This window comes from Larimichthys crocea, chromosome X, assembly GCF_000972845.2.
Source record: "Larimichthys crocea isolate SSNF chromosome X, L_crocea_2.0, whole genome shotgun sequence".
NCBI classification, from domain to species: domain Eukaryota; kingdom Metazoa; phylum Chordata; class Actinopteri; family Sciaenidae; genus Larimichthys; species Larimichthys crocea.
Genome location: NC_040020.1, coordinates 25,836,440 through 25,852,094, shown reverse-complemented (window position 1 = coordinate 25,852,094; position 15,655 = coordinate 25,836,440). Strand labels below are relative to the sequence as shown.

The 15,655-nt window shown below is 42.2% G+C and overlaps 1 protein-coding gene across 2 annotated transcripts in view; it reads left to right on the top strand.

Annotated features, from left to right (window-relative positions):
* The window catches only part of LOC104928752 (protein sidekick-1), a 218,448-nt gene that overhangs the window by 121,083 nt on the left and 81,710 nt on the right, over positions 1-15,655 (top strand). Inside the window, exon 6 of one of the 2 annotated variants that reach the window (XM_027282930.1) lies at positions 10,620-10,646. The exons of the other annotated variant lie outside the window; for it this stretch is intronic. Coding sequence (XP_027138731.1) covers positions 10,620-10,646 — 27 coding nt within the window. The remainder of the gene's footprint in view (positions 1-10,619; positions 10,647-15,655) is intronic. 2 annotated transcript variants of the gene reach the window in all.

Here is a 15,655-nt window from a genome sequence, read left to right as displayed (position 1 = left end):
TGTAGAGGCTGCTTTATGTATCCAAATGTTAGATAACCATCCTGGAGGTCTCTTGAATTTTGAAGAACAAGTATCAATATGCTGGAATTTAGTAGCATTTTTTATGTATAACTCGCTTCTAGCTGTAACCTTGTGCCTGCAGGTTGAAAGACCTACAGTATCCTTGTGTGAGGGTCTCTTTTGACAGTCATTTGAAGTCTACAGATGTGGAACACACACAGACACAAATTGGAACTAATACTCGGTAGTTTTGATAAAGAGACTTGGCTAATGAATCAGTGCTTTGATTAATTCCTGCTACAACTGGTTGTGTCTGGAATTATTATATTCAGTATTTCAGTTGCAAAGGGATCAGACTTGTCTCTGTTGATCCCTATCTCCCCTCTCTGTCTGTTTCCTCTGTTTCTCTTATTTCTCTCTCTCTCCCTTCCTCTCTCTCAGTGTAATGAGGCTCCTCTGTGGTTCTATAATTAAAACCCCAGTGTACAGACAGAGAGATGGAGTGATGGAAGGATGGACAGGAAACTGACTCATGGACTGTGTCAGTGTGACAAGCGAAATGTGTGTATGCTCTACTTGTTCCACTTGGTTATGGCTGTAATTGCGAGCGTGTTTTAGAGCATGATGAAAAAGATTAAGACGGATGCCCATGTACACGGCTTTGACTGAGCGTTTTACAGACGTGCGCCCACTCAGACCGTCTCTAAAGTTCATTCACAAATAAACTAGTCAATAGACAAAAAAAGAACAAAAAAGGCAGGCGGTGAAAGAGGTGTCCAGTGGGAGAGGAAGCGGGCAAAAAGTCACAGACGCTGGATGTAACAAGTTTCTAAGAATCAATGAACAAGCAGAGGCTGTGGAGGTAAAGAGGGCAGAGAACAGGAGCAGAAAGAAGCTCTGAAAGTTTTAATGTTACACAGGTTTCTGCCAACATTGTTTACTGCAAGGCATTAGATGCACTCAGGGCACCGTGGTGCACGAGCCTTTGTCTATAGCAGTGTTTCCTAAAGGGGCCACGACTCCATCAAACAATACTGTGCAAACTGTATTAATTCATCTGTATTGAGACCAATTCACTGCAGTTTACACTTAGTGATAATCGCTACATTAATGTGATACTTATACTGATCATTACATCTAAACGTGGCTTCATATTTAGCGGTGAATGTAGTTGGTCATAATGACAAACATCTGGTAAGTGTTGTCTGGTAATTAAAGCTGAAGATATCAGATATATTGTGACAGCTTTTTCAGAGTTATAATTGCCCAGACTCACAGACCAAGCTCCTGCTCAGCCAGAAATGGACAGAGATCGCAATTAAAGTCTATAAATATTGATGTGATCTTCTTAAAAATCAGCTAGCGATAACCTGCTGTCAGTACTCGCTATCCAGCTACTGCAAATTAGCAGACTGGATTATGTGGTGCATGGTCGACCAACGCTTACTCTTCTTGAACTTTTTAAGACACCGGGCTGACGCCTACGATCAGCATTAATTTAGCCGCTAATTTTATCGGGGACAACTGAGGACAGGGAGGTTGTATTGGAGAGACATCAGGTCATTGCTGCAGCGGTATGCTTTGCTCAAACCCTGTGTGAGTGTGTATTTGTGTGTTCATCAAGTGTGTCTTGCAGCAATGCCAGAGTAAAGCAGATGGAACAATTTATTTATGTTGGTGCATTTGTTCAGCGGAGAAGTGCAGCAACATATACTTGAACAAGCGGAGCTCGGGTTTGGTCGGAGGAATGCGTTGTTGTTGTTGTGGAAAATAGTTGATGGACTATCGACCCTGACTAATGCACATCTCCAGACAAATACTTGGCGAGGAATACCATCTCAGCTGCCTTAAGAAGATGAAATGCATGAGCACACATGAAACACACACACACGGGGTGCTGAATGAGGTGTCAAGTGCGTAGATAAGTAGCATGGTGCTCGTGGTTTTAATGATCCTGTCAGTCACACGGTCAGTCCCTTATCGCCATCACACTATACACCCTGAAACCCAAGACTGTGCGAGTGTGTCAGTCAGTGAGTGTGCTTGAAGATTAATATTCTGAAACACAGCTTACTTCCAGCTGTGGCCTCATGTTGGACGCAGTGTACATGGAGACAGACACTTTACAGTTTTCCCACTGTGTTCAGCACTCATGCTTTATTTTGATACTCATCACTGTGTGAAGATGCGTGAGGCTGCACGACTCCAAACTGAGCAACCCAACGGGATACGCTGTTCATATGCCAGCTTGTATCAGCACATACTGGCTACATTCAGGGTTTTCATAAACAGTTTTCAGAGTACCCCGAATATAAATGAAATATTATTGTGCATGCGAACACACTGATTGTCTCTGTGTGTCAGTGCTTCCTGCTGGGTGTAACAGGTTATTGGAGTAGCAGGCCAGTCAGCAGATGTTAATTTGAAGCAATAGAAGTGGAAGAGAAAAAGAGAGATTGAGGTGGGAAACGGAACTGGTGAATGATGGGCCTGGGCGGCAACAGGAAGATTGTATGTAAGGAACAGAAAAAAAGATAAAAGATAGGTAAATAGAAGAGGAGATGATGAGGTGCTGAGGGAGGGGAAATATGTTCAATTCAAAGAGGGAAGGGGGCGAAGAGAGAGTGGGACAGTTGCTGCCTGATTTAGCATATGATTTATGTGCTGAGCGATATGGATACAGTTGTATCCATGGTATAAATTTATACACTTTATAGAAATATATATAGTTGTGCCTGTGGTTCAGGAGGTGGAGCAGGTCATCCACTAATCGCAGGGCTGTCTCCTTTGGTTTAAATGTCCTTGAGCACATTGACCACATGCAAATTCAGTGAGAATAAAATGTGTTTTGGATAGAAATAAAAGTGTGACTCAAATATTGGAATATTTCAAAACAAATTTCTATTAGGATTGTCACTCACCCCAAAATCTTATAAACATGGTTTGAGCACAACAGACTGTGCTTTGCACTTCAGCGGAGGACATTCATAAATTGCACTGTCACTCTGATCTATTGCTATTTATACTCAGTAAACAACAAGGCAACTGTTGTCTCTTTGTTAACGGAAAAGAGGAGAATGGCTACGCAAAGTTGGAACAGATGAGAAATGATGTGAGGAAGAACTTTGGACTCAGCGGTGCAGATGGGAAAATGATGATGTTTGTCGTCCACAGAAACTCTGCCATGACAATAAATCTGAAGTCACCTGTTGCAGTAGCTTGTAACCGAAGTAGCGAGGCAGCACTAATGAACAAAAAAAAAACCCATCAGGTTTTCTTTTTGAGAAAACTACTGGTGATTTAGAAAACACTCAAAGCAAGTTCATTCACCTTTGGAGGTAGAAAATAGACTCATGAATGTAAAGCTAAATATTCCGGATGATATTTTGATATCTTATATCACAACATGCTCTAGATAAAGACTACCGATACTGATTTACTTTAATATACTTAAAGTATACTCTCAGAGTGCAGTATGATGACGACTGTAATACATCAACCACAAAATAACCATAAAATCAATCTAAGGTGAGACACTGATTATGGCAGATGGCCGCCCACTTGTGAGCTGGGTTCTGCTCGAGGTTTCTGCCTGTTAAAAAGAAGTTTTTCCTCACTGTCGTCAAGTGCTTGCTCATGGAGGGAATTGTGTCTCTGTAAATAACAATCTACAGTAGACTTGCTCTATATGGAGCGTGTCATGAGATAACTTTTGCTATGATTTGTTGCTCAATATACAAAAACATGCAGTTCATTCTTTATTCAAAGACTTCTGCCTCACTTTTTCATGGTCTTCATCAGCAGGCGGAGTTTGCTCCGTTGTCGTAAACAACTGCTGTTGTTGTGTGCTCAAGCTCAATTTTTAAGCCAGCATATCCAAGTCAAGTACATGCATTGAAATTTATAGAGCCACTTATGTTTCACATTGTCGCACCAATATGTATAATATTGATATCATATACAAAAACTTGAATTCACAGCAGTGCCCAAGCACACGTACATTTTTCCGTAGTTGTTGACACCATGGTCTGAAAGATTGCGTGGGTGTTTCTTTTCCCTCTTTATTTGTTACCGCCTCGCTAAAACGCAGCCACGTTTCACACCCCTTTACAAATTCACTCACACAGCCATACATAAGTGTATGTCTCTCCTCTTGCCCCCTTCTCTATCAGTGTATACGTTAAAAGCTGGAGCTGAAGTTTTTTATCAGGATTTCAGGACAACCAGCCAAGAATTAGTGAAAGAAAATGAGATTAAATCAAGAGAAGGGGGATGAGGCCGAGCAGAGATAAGGACAGAGAAGGATCGGGTACCAGGGAAAGTGAGCAAGTGCAAAATTGGGAAAGCTTTGAGGATGATGGAGATGGATCGGAAGGAAGAAAGAGAGGCAGAGAGTAAAAGTTGAAGATTGAGAGGGGATGCTGAAAACCGGAATAGATCAACAGAGCCTTTAATCCAAAAATAGTTTCCGCCCTTCTCCTCCTTCCTCCTCGTCCCTTCTTACCTCCCCGCCACTTCCTCCTCCCCAGTCTGGTTGTTTGGAATGATTGAAGAAAAGAGGAGATGTGTGTGGCACACGTACACACACACACACACACACACACAGCAGTGTGTGCGCATGTGGACATATTGTGATCCACAGACAGACAGATGATGTCCATTACCAGGCCATGCTGTCCGGAGCCAGGCGGAACAGCTGCAGCCAGATCTTACTGATCTATCACTGTTCTAATGAATCTGTTATAGCCAGGCTCGACCAATCAATCTCTAAACCACTTAATCAATTTAGCCATTAATCAGACACAGACCCTAACTGTTCTTGCCAACGTGAGTTATTGCTTTACATATATACACAGACGTAAGGACACAGGCACAAAAACATGCACGTGAGTGAGATCTGCTTTACATGCTCGCAACATAATTGAATAAGGCTTTGTTTGCAGGAAATTAATATATTTTCACAAGAAAAACACCTGAATGAGATGAGCATCACATTCCGATAAAAAGAAAATGTTTGCAGGTAAGGTACTGCAGGAAGCTTTGAGTGATTATCACCAAATGATATGCTGATTTGATTTTCTATTTCCTGTACCTTGGCATTTAATTGGATTGAGAATATTGGCTTGTGAAATGTAAGGATTTGCTGTTTTCTCTGTTTTCTGTTACTGTGATTCGACTACTTTTACTTTCACGACTACTCTTACTCTGCCAAAACAAGCAATTTGAAGAGGTCACTTTGGGGACTGGGACATTTTGATGCACATTTTCCTGACATTTTGTGGACTAATGGCTTGGACACACATTACGATTGCTGGTCTGATTCTAAAAATGATTCAGCCATGGATTGACTGGAATTGGACTGAGTATGTTTCAATGTCATTTCGAGTTTTACTCTGTTTTTTTGCCATGTGTATCACAGCATAAAATAGCAACGTATAGTCATTTATTTATTTATTTCTGGCTTGGACGAAATCTGCGTGTCTTGTCTGGATTTCAATCATCTCAAAATCTGTTCCCACGTCATATATTTCATTGCATGCCTCAGTGAATGAGATGGTTCCAATAATAATAATATATTAATAGTTTTGGTCACAATCTATGTCAGACCGTACAATATCACTTTTAGTCATGCCAGATGGTGTGATGAATGGCTGGTGGAAAATGTAGCACAATGATGAAAAAATATTTGGCCTTAGCATTGACAGGTTGTGAAAAAAACGTACATGAGATGTCAGTTTTGCAAAGCGAGTGTGAGGTAAATATATTTTTAGCAGTAGCATTGCGCTTATTCTGCATCATTTCGTGACATTTTTTGATTAGTTGGTTTGCAAATGTAGGTCGAAGCAGAATTCAGAATTTCTGAATTGGTGACCAAAAAACAGATTTTGACTGACAATCAAATATTTAGTTGTCAACATTGGCTCAAAATTGAACTGAAAAATCTAATAATAACCATATAATCCTGATTTACAGTCAATAGACTGAACGCTGTGTCAACGATGTGGTATCATCTAGCTTGGTTTTCTTTCAGGGAAGCTCCCCAAAGGCGATCAATAAATGCAGAGTACCATATTCCCATTTTTATTCAGCTCCAAAGACTGTGGGTTTGTGAGCGAGTGTCTTAGCCTTAAAGGAAATGCTCAAGGAAATGCCAGGTCATGTTGCCCTCCACTGATCTGTCACATTCTTCCAAGCCTCGTCCCTTCAGCGTATAGTAAATGAATGGACTGTGTCTACAGCGTCACAGGGTGCAATGAACGCTTAGCTGGATTACCACTTGTTTCTAAAGGAGGCGCTTAAAATCCAGTGTCCTCTTGTATGTGAGCCTTATTTACTTATGCAGAGGGTCTGAGGGAGAAGTGATAGTAGTGAGTTAGAGAGATAAAGACAGAAGGGGTGACAATGAAGAACAAGTGTGAGATAAGGGATTACCCTGCAGCATTCTGGATAAAGAAGACAGAAAAGGGGGGGAAAACAACCTGATTTAGTAATGATGCATCTCCTCTTTCTTGTTTTTCATGGCCCCTTCTCCATCTGCTGTTTCACCCCGAGGTGGTGGGCACACAGCTGCACCACATCACTGCCTTTTAAAGTCCTACCTTTTGGCTCCAACTTCCCCCTGCCTTCCCCATGTCTTTCATCCCTCACTTCTTCCCCCTTTATAATGTTTCACCTGCAAGATCAGAGGCTTCCCTTTTTTTTTGTCTCTCTGTCTCTTATCAGAGGTGCAAACTTGCAGAAGCAGCACTCTTCTTTTCAATTGGATTTTATTTCACGTCTCTTTTTTTTACGCCATCATTAGGCTCACACTATGAGTTGAACGTCTACATCCGTTCTCCATTTTAATTGCATGGCACTCTCAAGTTTTGTTTTGTTCTTTCACGTCTCCCTTGTACTCCCCTTATTTCATTTCAAGGCTGGATGTTTGTTTATGCGTTTCAATCGCACATTTTATTCAGCATCTCATTTCCGTGCTCTTTGGTCGACTACTTGAGGTGATAAGAGGTAGTGTTTAACAAGGGATTGGTGGGTTTTTATCTTACCCACATTTGTGTGCAGACATCTGTTTTGGCACAAACTGTCTGAAGAGATCGGATGAGGAGAGTACAAATTCTATAAGTGCTGAAGAAGAAAAAGGAAGGGGAGAGAGAAAGGCAGAGACAAGGTAATTTTTTTCCCCCTTTCAGACGGTAAGCAAAGAGAATGTCAGAACCTGGTGACATTTGGGATTGCACATAAGGATGATTGACAACAACTTTTACCTGTATGTGTACGGGAAACCGGGCTGTGCATGCTGTCTATATGCGTCTCTGTATAGGGGAGGGGGTGGCATGATTGACATGGTAAATTGGAAAGGTCAACTGGTGCTAGTGCTTGGTACAGACAGGCAGACAGCAGGAAGATGTAACCTTCCAAGAGTCCATATTTCTGCAGGGAAGGAGACTCTGAGCAAAAGACAGGATTAAATAGAGAAAAGGAGAATGTAGGTTTGTGTGTAAACTAAGATGTAAACCTGTTCTCTGCTGTTTATATGCTCTGTATAACGCCGCTCCTCAATTCTGGTCAGATTTACAAAGCAAGACAGACTGCTGGATATAAGGAGAGGAAGCGTACGGACTGCGAAATGTTATCACCTGGCTCTGTCAGGAATTGCCCTAAGGTCTGAGGTCAACACTCCAGCCAGCTTATTATTTTACCACAGTCTGGTGTGTGTGTGTGTGTGTGTGTGTGTAGATGGGGTTCACGGGTCCTTGTGTTTCTCCCTGTGAATGTGTCAGGATTGGAAATTTGTATAGTCATTGATGTGAATTTCAAATAGGTATGTGTCCGCATGTGTGTGTGTGTGTGTGTGTGTGTGTGTTTTAGAGCGAGAAACAAGAACAGAGTGAAGGCGGAGTGAGATTGACAGGGTAAATTGGACTGGTAAGGGTTTTGCGGTCGAACTCTGGGTTTTTAAAAACAGCATAGAAAGAGAAAGAAAAGACCCAAACGTGTTGCTAAGCCCAAAAAAAAAAAAAAGTATTCTTCAGCTTGGGGGAAATGTGGCATTGGATGCAGATGTGGGTGGATGGGGAGAACGAAGCGAGGCTGAGCAGGAGAATAGATTGTCACCAAGGGTGAGGGGTGTCAGGTTTTATGTAGATGGAGGGAAGGGAGGACGTGGGCTGTTTGTGTGTTGCAGAGAGGTCAGCACCTGCACAGGTCAGCTGATAACACAGTGAGAGCAACAACAGCCATTACACACACTAAAAGACAGGTACAGCACACACAGCACACAGTTACTGTACCCCAATCGTTTATTTATTAATTTTTTGCCTTTTGGATGTCTATATTAACTTTTTTTTTTTTTTTTTTTTTGTTTTTGTTTTTTTGTGATGTCTACTCTTGAAATATGCTTTATACATAAAAATTATTATTACTTAATCCCTGTTGCATTCACACAAGCATTGTGGCAAGCACACACAGAGGACATGGTGACCTGCTTGTTTGTAGGTCCTTCAGGCAGCTGAATACACAATAGTGAATTCATGAATACAAATCAAACTCAAGGCTGAGACACACTTAGGCACACACTAATATTTTCACATTACCTCAAACTGTATTTTAAACACATCACATTAATATCAACCATGATTCTAAGTGGTGGGCCTGTTTTTGTAAATACAGGGATAATGGTTGGATCGGGGAAAGCATCATTCACCTGTACTTACAGCATGTGATCAATATGCACATTGATCAGGGGAGCAAATGATCGAAGGCGCTTTAGAAGGTTTGGAAAACAATGAGGGAAGTGAAAGTTACTGGAAAATATGTTTAGTGGATTCAGCTCTGTGAATGTCAGATGCTTTGTTGTGTAGTGAACACACACACACACACACTCTAGTTCGTGCTCCCTCTGTTGTCCCCTGATGTCCCCATTGTTTCCCTGTTCCTGTTTGAAACTGAAGATGACTCAGTAAGACACATCATTTGAATACACACACACACACACACACACACACACACACACACACACACACACAGAGTTGTATGCCCCCCAGACTAGACCAAAGCCTGTGTTTCTGTTTGTGTGTCTGTGGGCATTTCTGTGTGTGTGTGTGTGTGTGTGTGTGTGTGTGTGTTGACCCCCTTTTAGACTCTCCAAAATAAATAGACTTTCCAATACTGTTAATTAACAGCTCAAACTGTGCTCTAGTTTAATGGCTGTGTTATTTACAGTACACCTGGACAGTATTTTTTGGATACTACAATGACTTTTGGTGCCAATATTCTTATTCTTCCTATTATAAATACCATAAAAAATATGGTTGAGTCTGTGTAGTTCGAGTTTTTCGCGGCCCTGAACCTGATCCAGGTCCTTTCATATCGAATATCTGCCAATAAGAAGTCCGATCCGATACTTCTAATCACCTTAATGTTGATTAAATGTGTATCTGACAGGTGTAGCCTACTAAATTTGATTGCAGAGAGCACACAACTCTGACAGCGCCAATGTTTTGTTTTGTGCTGCCATCAAGTTACTCACTGAATTAACTTTAATTGGCTACAGCTGATGCCCTGCCACTGTTGCTGTTTGATTTCAACCTAGAAAAGTGACTCAGCAACTAAAATTATCCTCCCCAAAAAATAAAACAATTTGTAAACAAGATTAGGAAGCAAACCAGACAGACAGTGCCATGCAGAGCGCTCGTCAGCTTTCGATATTATATTGACAAATTTTGCACTGAGGTTCAATAACAGCACCACAACAGATTATTCTTCTATCCTCAACAGAAATTATGAATTATTTTTCTTTTTTTTCTTTTTTTTTTTTTTGGCTGCTTTTGTTTTCCTTCTTCGTCAGATAGCTTGCTCACTCTTCATCACTTTTTGTCATAGACCTTCAGCAAAGGCTGAACGAACTTTGCGCTGATGCTGATGCGATACGCCAGAATCTAAATTAAGGGCGCTGTCTGACGCACATTTTTCAACCACACACAGACACACGTGCTCTCTGACTCGAAACAAATACACACAAACATACACACACTCAGTATTCAAGCGTTGAGTGAGTGGCTGAATAGGAGTGTGAAGGGGTATTGTATTGATAGATGAATAGTGAATGTAGATTTTCTGCCAGTAGAATGTCAATGCCATCATTTTCTCACAGCCTACAGTCTTGCTACCTCCAGACTTATGACAAATACAGAGAGAAAGGCAGAGGGGGGGAGAAAGGAGTGAATGAGAGAGACAAAATTTGGTAGCTGGCATTTGATGGATGGGCTGCAAACAGCTCCTCTTCCTCTGGACTCCATGATAACATGCCATTCTCTCTTCCCCTCTGTCTCTTCCTCCCTCTCATCCATTTCTCTGTCTGTATTTGTTTTTTCCTCCTTCTCAGGGAAGCAGTCTCTTCATTTTCTTATGTGCCTCCTCAACTCTGAGACGCCTCAAAGCTGCTGATTCTTGCAAGCCTGTATTTTCTTTTGCTCCTTAAATGTGTTTGCTAAATGTGTCTTTTTTGCGGCACCCCGAGGAAACACTTGAAATATAAATTATATCTCTTCTGTTTTCCCCTTTCCCCTCTCTCCCCTTTTGTGCCATTTCTTTTCATCTCATTCTCTTTGGCTGACGGACAGTTGGCAAGAAGAACCGCGGGTCAACAGGTAAAGAACCCATTTACATTTACATTATCCTCTCTGCTCTTTCTCTCTGGCTCCGTCTTTCTCCCTCTCTATCTAAACAAAGACAAATATTGCTGTGACCCTCTGCTCCTACTGGAGCGTCGGAGCTAAGGGCCGCTCAGCTAAATGCTTTGCTGAAGGTCACATTGGCAGGAGTGGTGGGAACACGCTGTAAAAGATGTTCCACCAGTGCTATTTCAATGTTTGTGCCTTGTGGCTAGGAAGAGAAATCTACAACTGGACACTGTAACCTTAAGGTCAGCCTGTTGTCCCCGTGGATCTGTTGGGTAATATAGTGAAATAACCTCGCTGTTCATCGTTGTGATCCATTCAGCACACGGTATTCGGTTCAGCGTGAAGCTAAAGAGTTACTTACTGTCTTTAAACATGCAGAACACAAATTCAGAAGAGCAACTTCAACAAGTTTCAGTTGTCTCTAGCTTGCAATGTCAGTATGGCATCCGCAAATGAAAAGCAAGAGCTAGAGGCACCTCTGGTGTCAGTCCTAGGTTGTAAGTATCTTCTTTTCTCTGTAAATACAACACTAGACAATGGCTGCCACAGACAAAACCTGAGGCTTGACATCATTTAACCCAAACTCAGGCAGCCAGCTCATGTGGAACTGATTATTCCGTCAGCATTGATATTTGACGTCTACGCTCTAACCTCGTATCCCGTCGCAAGAAAAAAAACTAAGCTCAGCATGTTCCTACCAAAAGGGAACCCAGAGCCTACAGGTGGATGCAAGAGTGGAGGTGGAACTTTTTTTTTTCCAAATGCGACATGAACACCAGCAGTGGTACTGGTGTCAGCGAAGCTGTCAGGTGAGCCACGTGGCAGAAACAGAGTTGAACAGAGCACGGACGGTGTTAGTACACGGCTGGGTGTTACAGTGTGAAGGGTATGCCATGTGAGCGAGGTGGCAGGCTTCGCTTCATTGGGGCAACGTTTTGTCGGCTACAACAGACGCGCTAGCCTGTTTCCCCTACAGTTTTACCCGAGTGTCTGTTACCTGAGCTCGGCTTAAAAACACTTACGTGTCAGTGTTTCTCTCCCCCCCGGCGTTCAAGCAGCTTCCCACACTGGGCTAAAGCAATTAGAAAGTGAGTGTTATCACTGCTGATATGCAACCATTGAGTCACAAAGGACATGAAGTGCATGAGCTCTGCTATAAAGTTCCTTCATCTACATATACTTTTATATTATATTATATACTGTATATATATTATATTTATGCAATATTGACATTTCTTCTTTTGCTTTCAGAGCATTAACCGCATGTAAATGTCACGTGTCGCTGTCATGTGTTGATGATTTTCAGAATTAATGAGGGAAAGAAATCTTAGTTTTCCTCACCAAGAAAGTTTGCAGGCGTGAAGCAATCGCACACACCCCTATTCCACTACGCTGATGATGAAATGTTACCTCATTATGTCATTGTGGGTTTTGTCAAGCAGACAAAAAAAAAAAAAAAAAGCGCAACTAATATAACACTCAAAATTAATCAAATAATTATTGAGCACTCCCGAGAGCCTAACTCTCTGGCCTGCCTCTCCATTACCGGCTACATGTTTCCTGTTTCTTGGTCTTCCTCTCTTCCTTTCACCATCACTCCATCTCCTCCTTCCATCACATGTGTGTGGCGTGATGACAGAGATAGATAGAGGGGTTGGCAGCTGAAGGAAGAGATGAATATTTAAACTCGGGCATCTTTCTCGGTCCTCTCACCGCTTCCCATTGTCTGTGTCTGTCTCCCCTTGGGGCTTGAATCCTCTACTCTTGGTGTGGTGTGGCTTTAAATGTGTATATATGTGTGTGTGTGTGTGTGTGTGTGTCTTGGCTTGTGGTTTTATATTGGCATTCTAAGGCAAGTGTAGTCAGACGATGACACTTAGCTGTCAGCATGCAGCATTAATGAGCGCAGTGACACGCACAAACACTCACCCCGATCTCACACACATGCGGTATTCTCAAGAGAGATCAGCAAATGATCACCTTCTCCTCTCCATTTATTTTTGTATACTCTCCAAAAAAACCCTCTTTTAAATATTTATAAAAAGCTATCCATTTTCTTTAACCTCTCGTTTTCCGTGTCCCTCCTTTCCAGATTTGTTTCTGGGTTTTTTTTTTTTTGGTTTCTCCCTCAGAGTTTCACCCTCTCTCTCTCTCTCTTTCCGCTGTGTATCTCAGTGTGATATGCGTTAGTTGGCTGTGAACCCTGCAGACACCTGTCTGACAACTCTATTAATACACAGTCAGCTAACAGCAGCCTCCTCCTGTGTGCATTTGTGTGTGTGTGTGTGTGTGTGCATGTAAATACATAGTGTGTGTGTGAGTTCACCCCTCAGCATATCCCAATGCTCTTGAGGTCTCTGCAGAGATTTGTCTGAAAGGCTTAAAACACACAGATCTCCAGTCATAGAAAAGATCGTGCACATAAACCCTGACTCACTGACACAATAGGAGTGTGGAGTGACTGGCAGATTTGATAGGAGAACAAGATGTAATCTGAGAGAATCCATTCGACGAGGGATTACGGTCTAATCTGTGGATGGAATAGCCTTTCATCTCGCCCTGTATGTATCCATCTCTATCTCTTGTCTGCCCTAAAGCGGCATCAATCCTTTTACCACCAGCCCCCCCTGTTTGTTTTTTTTTAATCATTCCCATCCTTGATTTAATTTGGGATTATTCCTGCTTCCATCTGAATACCACGCACACACACACTCGCATATGCATGCTCACTCTCACGCGGCTGTGTCACCTCAGCAGCACTTAACTGTCAATCAGCAATGATTGCACTGACGAGAGCATTGCAACATTGCAATGAGTCACTGCCTCTCTGGTGCTAAATTATACCCACATCCATGTGCATTCACACACACACACACACGCACATAAAATTGGTGTTTTTTTTCTCCACATCCTCATCTATTTTATTTTTCAACTACTTAATAACAGCTCTTTTTTTTATTCCTCTTTCTTTAATGGAGCTTTTCAGCCCCAAGTTGTTGTTCTGATATTGCTTCGTTAAACTACAAACCTCCTTGCATTTCTTTCTGCCCTCCATCACTCCTACTCTCTCTGCCACATGGTGTTTCTCATTTGCTAAATGAGGAATCCAATAGAGTTAGATTAAACTTCTGGACTCTCTTTGTCGATTCTTTACAGGGAGCCTTTTAGCTGCCACAGTTTGCACACACACACACGGACACGTAATAACACTTTCTGCCAGTTTGAATATTTCTGCTTGTTTAAGTTGAGGAAGATTAATTTGATAATCCCTGTTTGAACAACAAAAAGGAGGAGATAAGAGGATGATAGGGAATAAGGGAGGGAGGGTATGGAGTGGGGAATGAGAGATACAGACGAGATGAAATGATAGCGATTTCCCCAGAGAAAGAGAATGTTAGACACGCTGACAGAGGGAAAAGAGGAGCGCAGATCACACAACCATATGGCATTTTGCTTTCCCCTCTACTTCTACCATCATGTCTGTCACTCCAGGAGGAAGAAGACCATCTGCACAGTCCCTCCTTGCTTTCCCCATTTACATACATACTCAGTACAGTCTCTCTCCTCTGAGCCCTTTTCTCTTTCCTCCGTGTTCTCCCTTGTCATACAGGTGTTCCTGCTGTCCTGATTTATCTGTCTGCTCTCCTCAGACACGCACTCAAAGTTAACAGGTTGGGTTCACATCCCCCATCCGCTCATTATCAGCGGTCGCCACTGCCATTAAGGCTCCACTGATGGCCACTAGTCCCTGCCTGACCTCTGCTTCCCACAGTGGACAGCTAATGGACACTTATTCTCTCTCTGTCTACCTCTGCCTGTCCACCATCGCTCTGTCTCTTTCTATCTTCCACCCACTCCTGCCTCCCATCTTCACTTCCCTGACTCGTACTAGATGTTGCTCTCCACACAATGAAATTAAAGACAAAACGTTTTTGTGTGTGTGTGTGTGTGTGTATGTGTGTTTTGTAGAAACTGCGAGAGAGGGATAGAGACCTCCACTATTACTTCCCATCTCTTTTTTTTGTGTCACCTCACTTCATCTTCCCCATTAATGACTCAACCTCTACCATGAGTTAGAGCGCAGTGAGTGTAGGTGTCAAGACAGTTGAGCAGATAAGTGTGTGTGTGTGTGTGTGTGTGTGTGTGTGTGTGTGTCTGTGTATGCTATCATTTCCCTGTCTTCCGGTACCCACATATCTTATTCTGTGTGACAGTGGGATATGGCTTTTCAGCTTTTTCCCTCCGATTAAAAAAGAAGAGAAAGAGGGAAAGAATATGAGGAATAAAGAGCAGAGAGTTAATTACCACCTTTTCCTCCTTCCTCCCTTCAAAGGGGAGATCAAAGCAGCTCCTCGCCTCCCCCTGCCTTCCCTCCAAACCCTGCTTCCTTACACCCTTCACCAGCCCCTATCAGAGCTAGCCTGATAATTTGTAGTCCCTTTTCATCCCTTATTGGAATATTCATCGGTCATACAGTGGAACCATGGGAAACACAATGATGTTCATGCACATGCACATGCATAACAGTAATCTGTAGGCTTCACACACTCTGTAAAACTTTGATAAACATTATTTCATTTGGACTGTCCTACAGTTTTTATACTAGTTTTTTATTGCCGAGCAGATGTTACACACTTCAACCTGATAACAATCATAGTGTGTCCTTTTCTTATGAGACACCACTCACACCATGAGTCATACTGCACACCATACTCTCCTACACATCTTTAAGGCCATAAATCATTCTTCACATACTCACATCTCTGTACTCTTTTGTAAACACTATCACTGAAACTCACACACACACAGTCATACTGTCTCCAATACATCATTATTGTGCTTTAGACAGAACAGCGGTGTGTTTGATAAAGAGTCAAATTGTTTTAAGAGAGAATTATTGTGTGCGCGTGTGCGTGCATGTGTGTGTGTGTGAGTGTGTGTGAGTGTAAGATTGAAAATATGTCTGGGATGAGAGA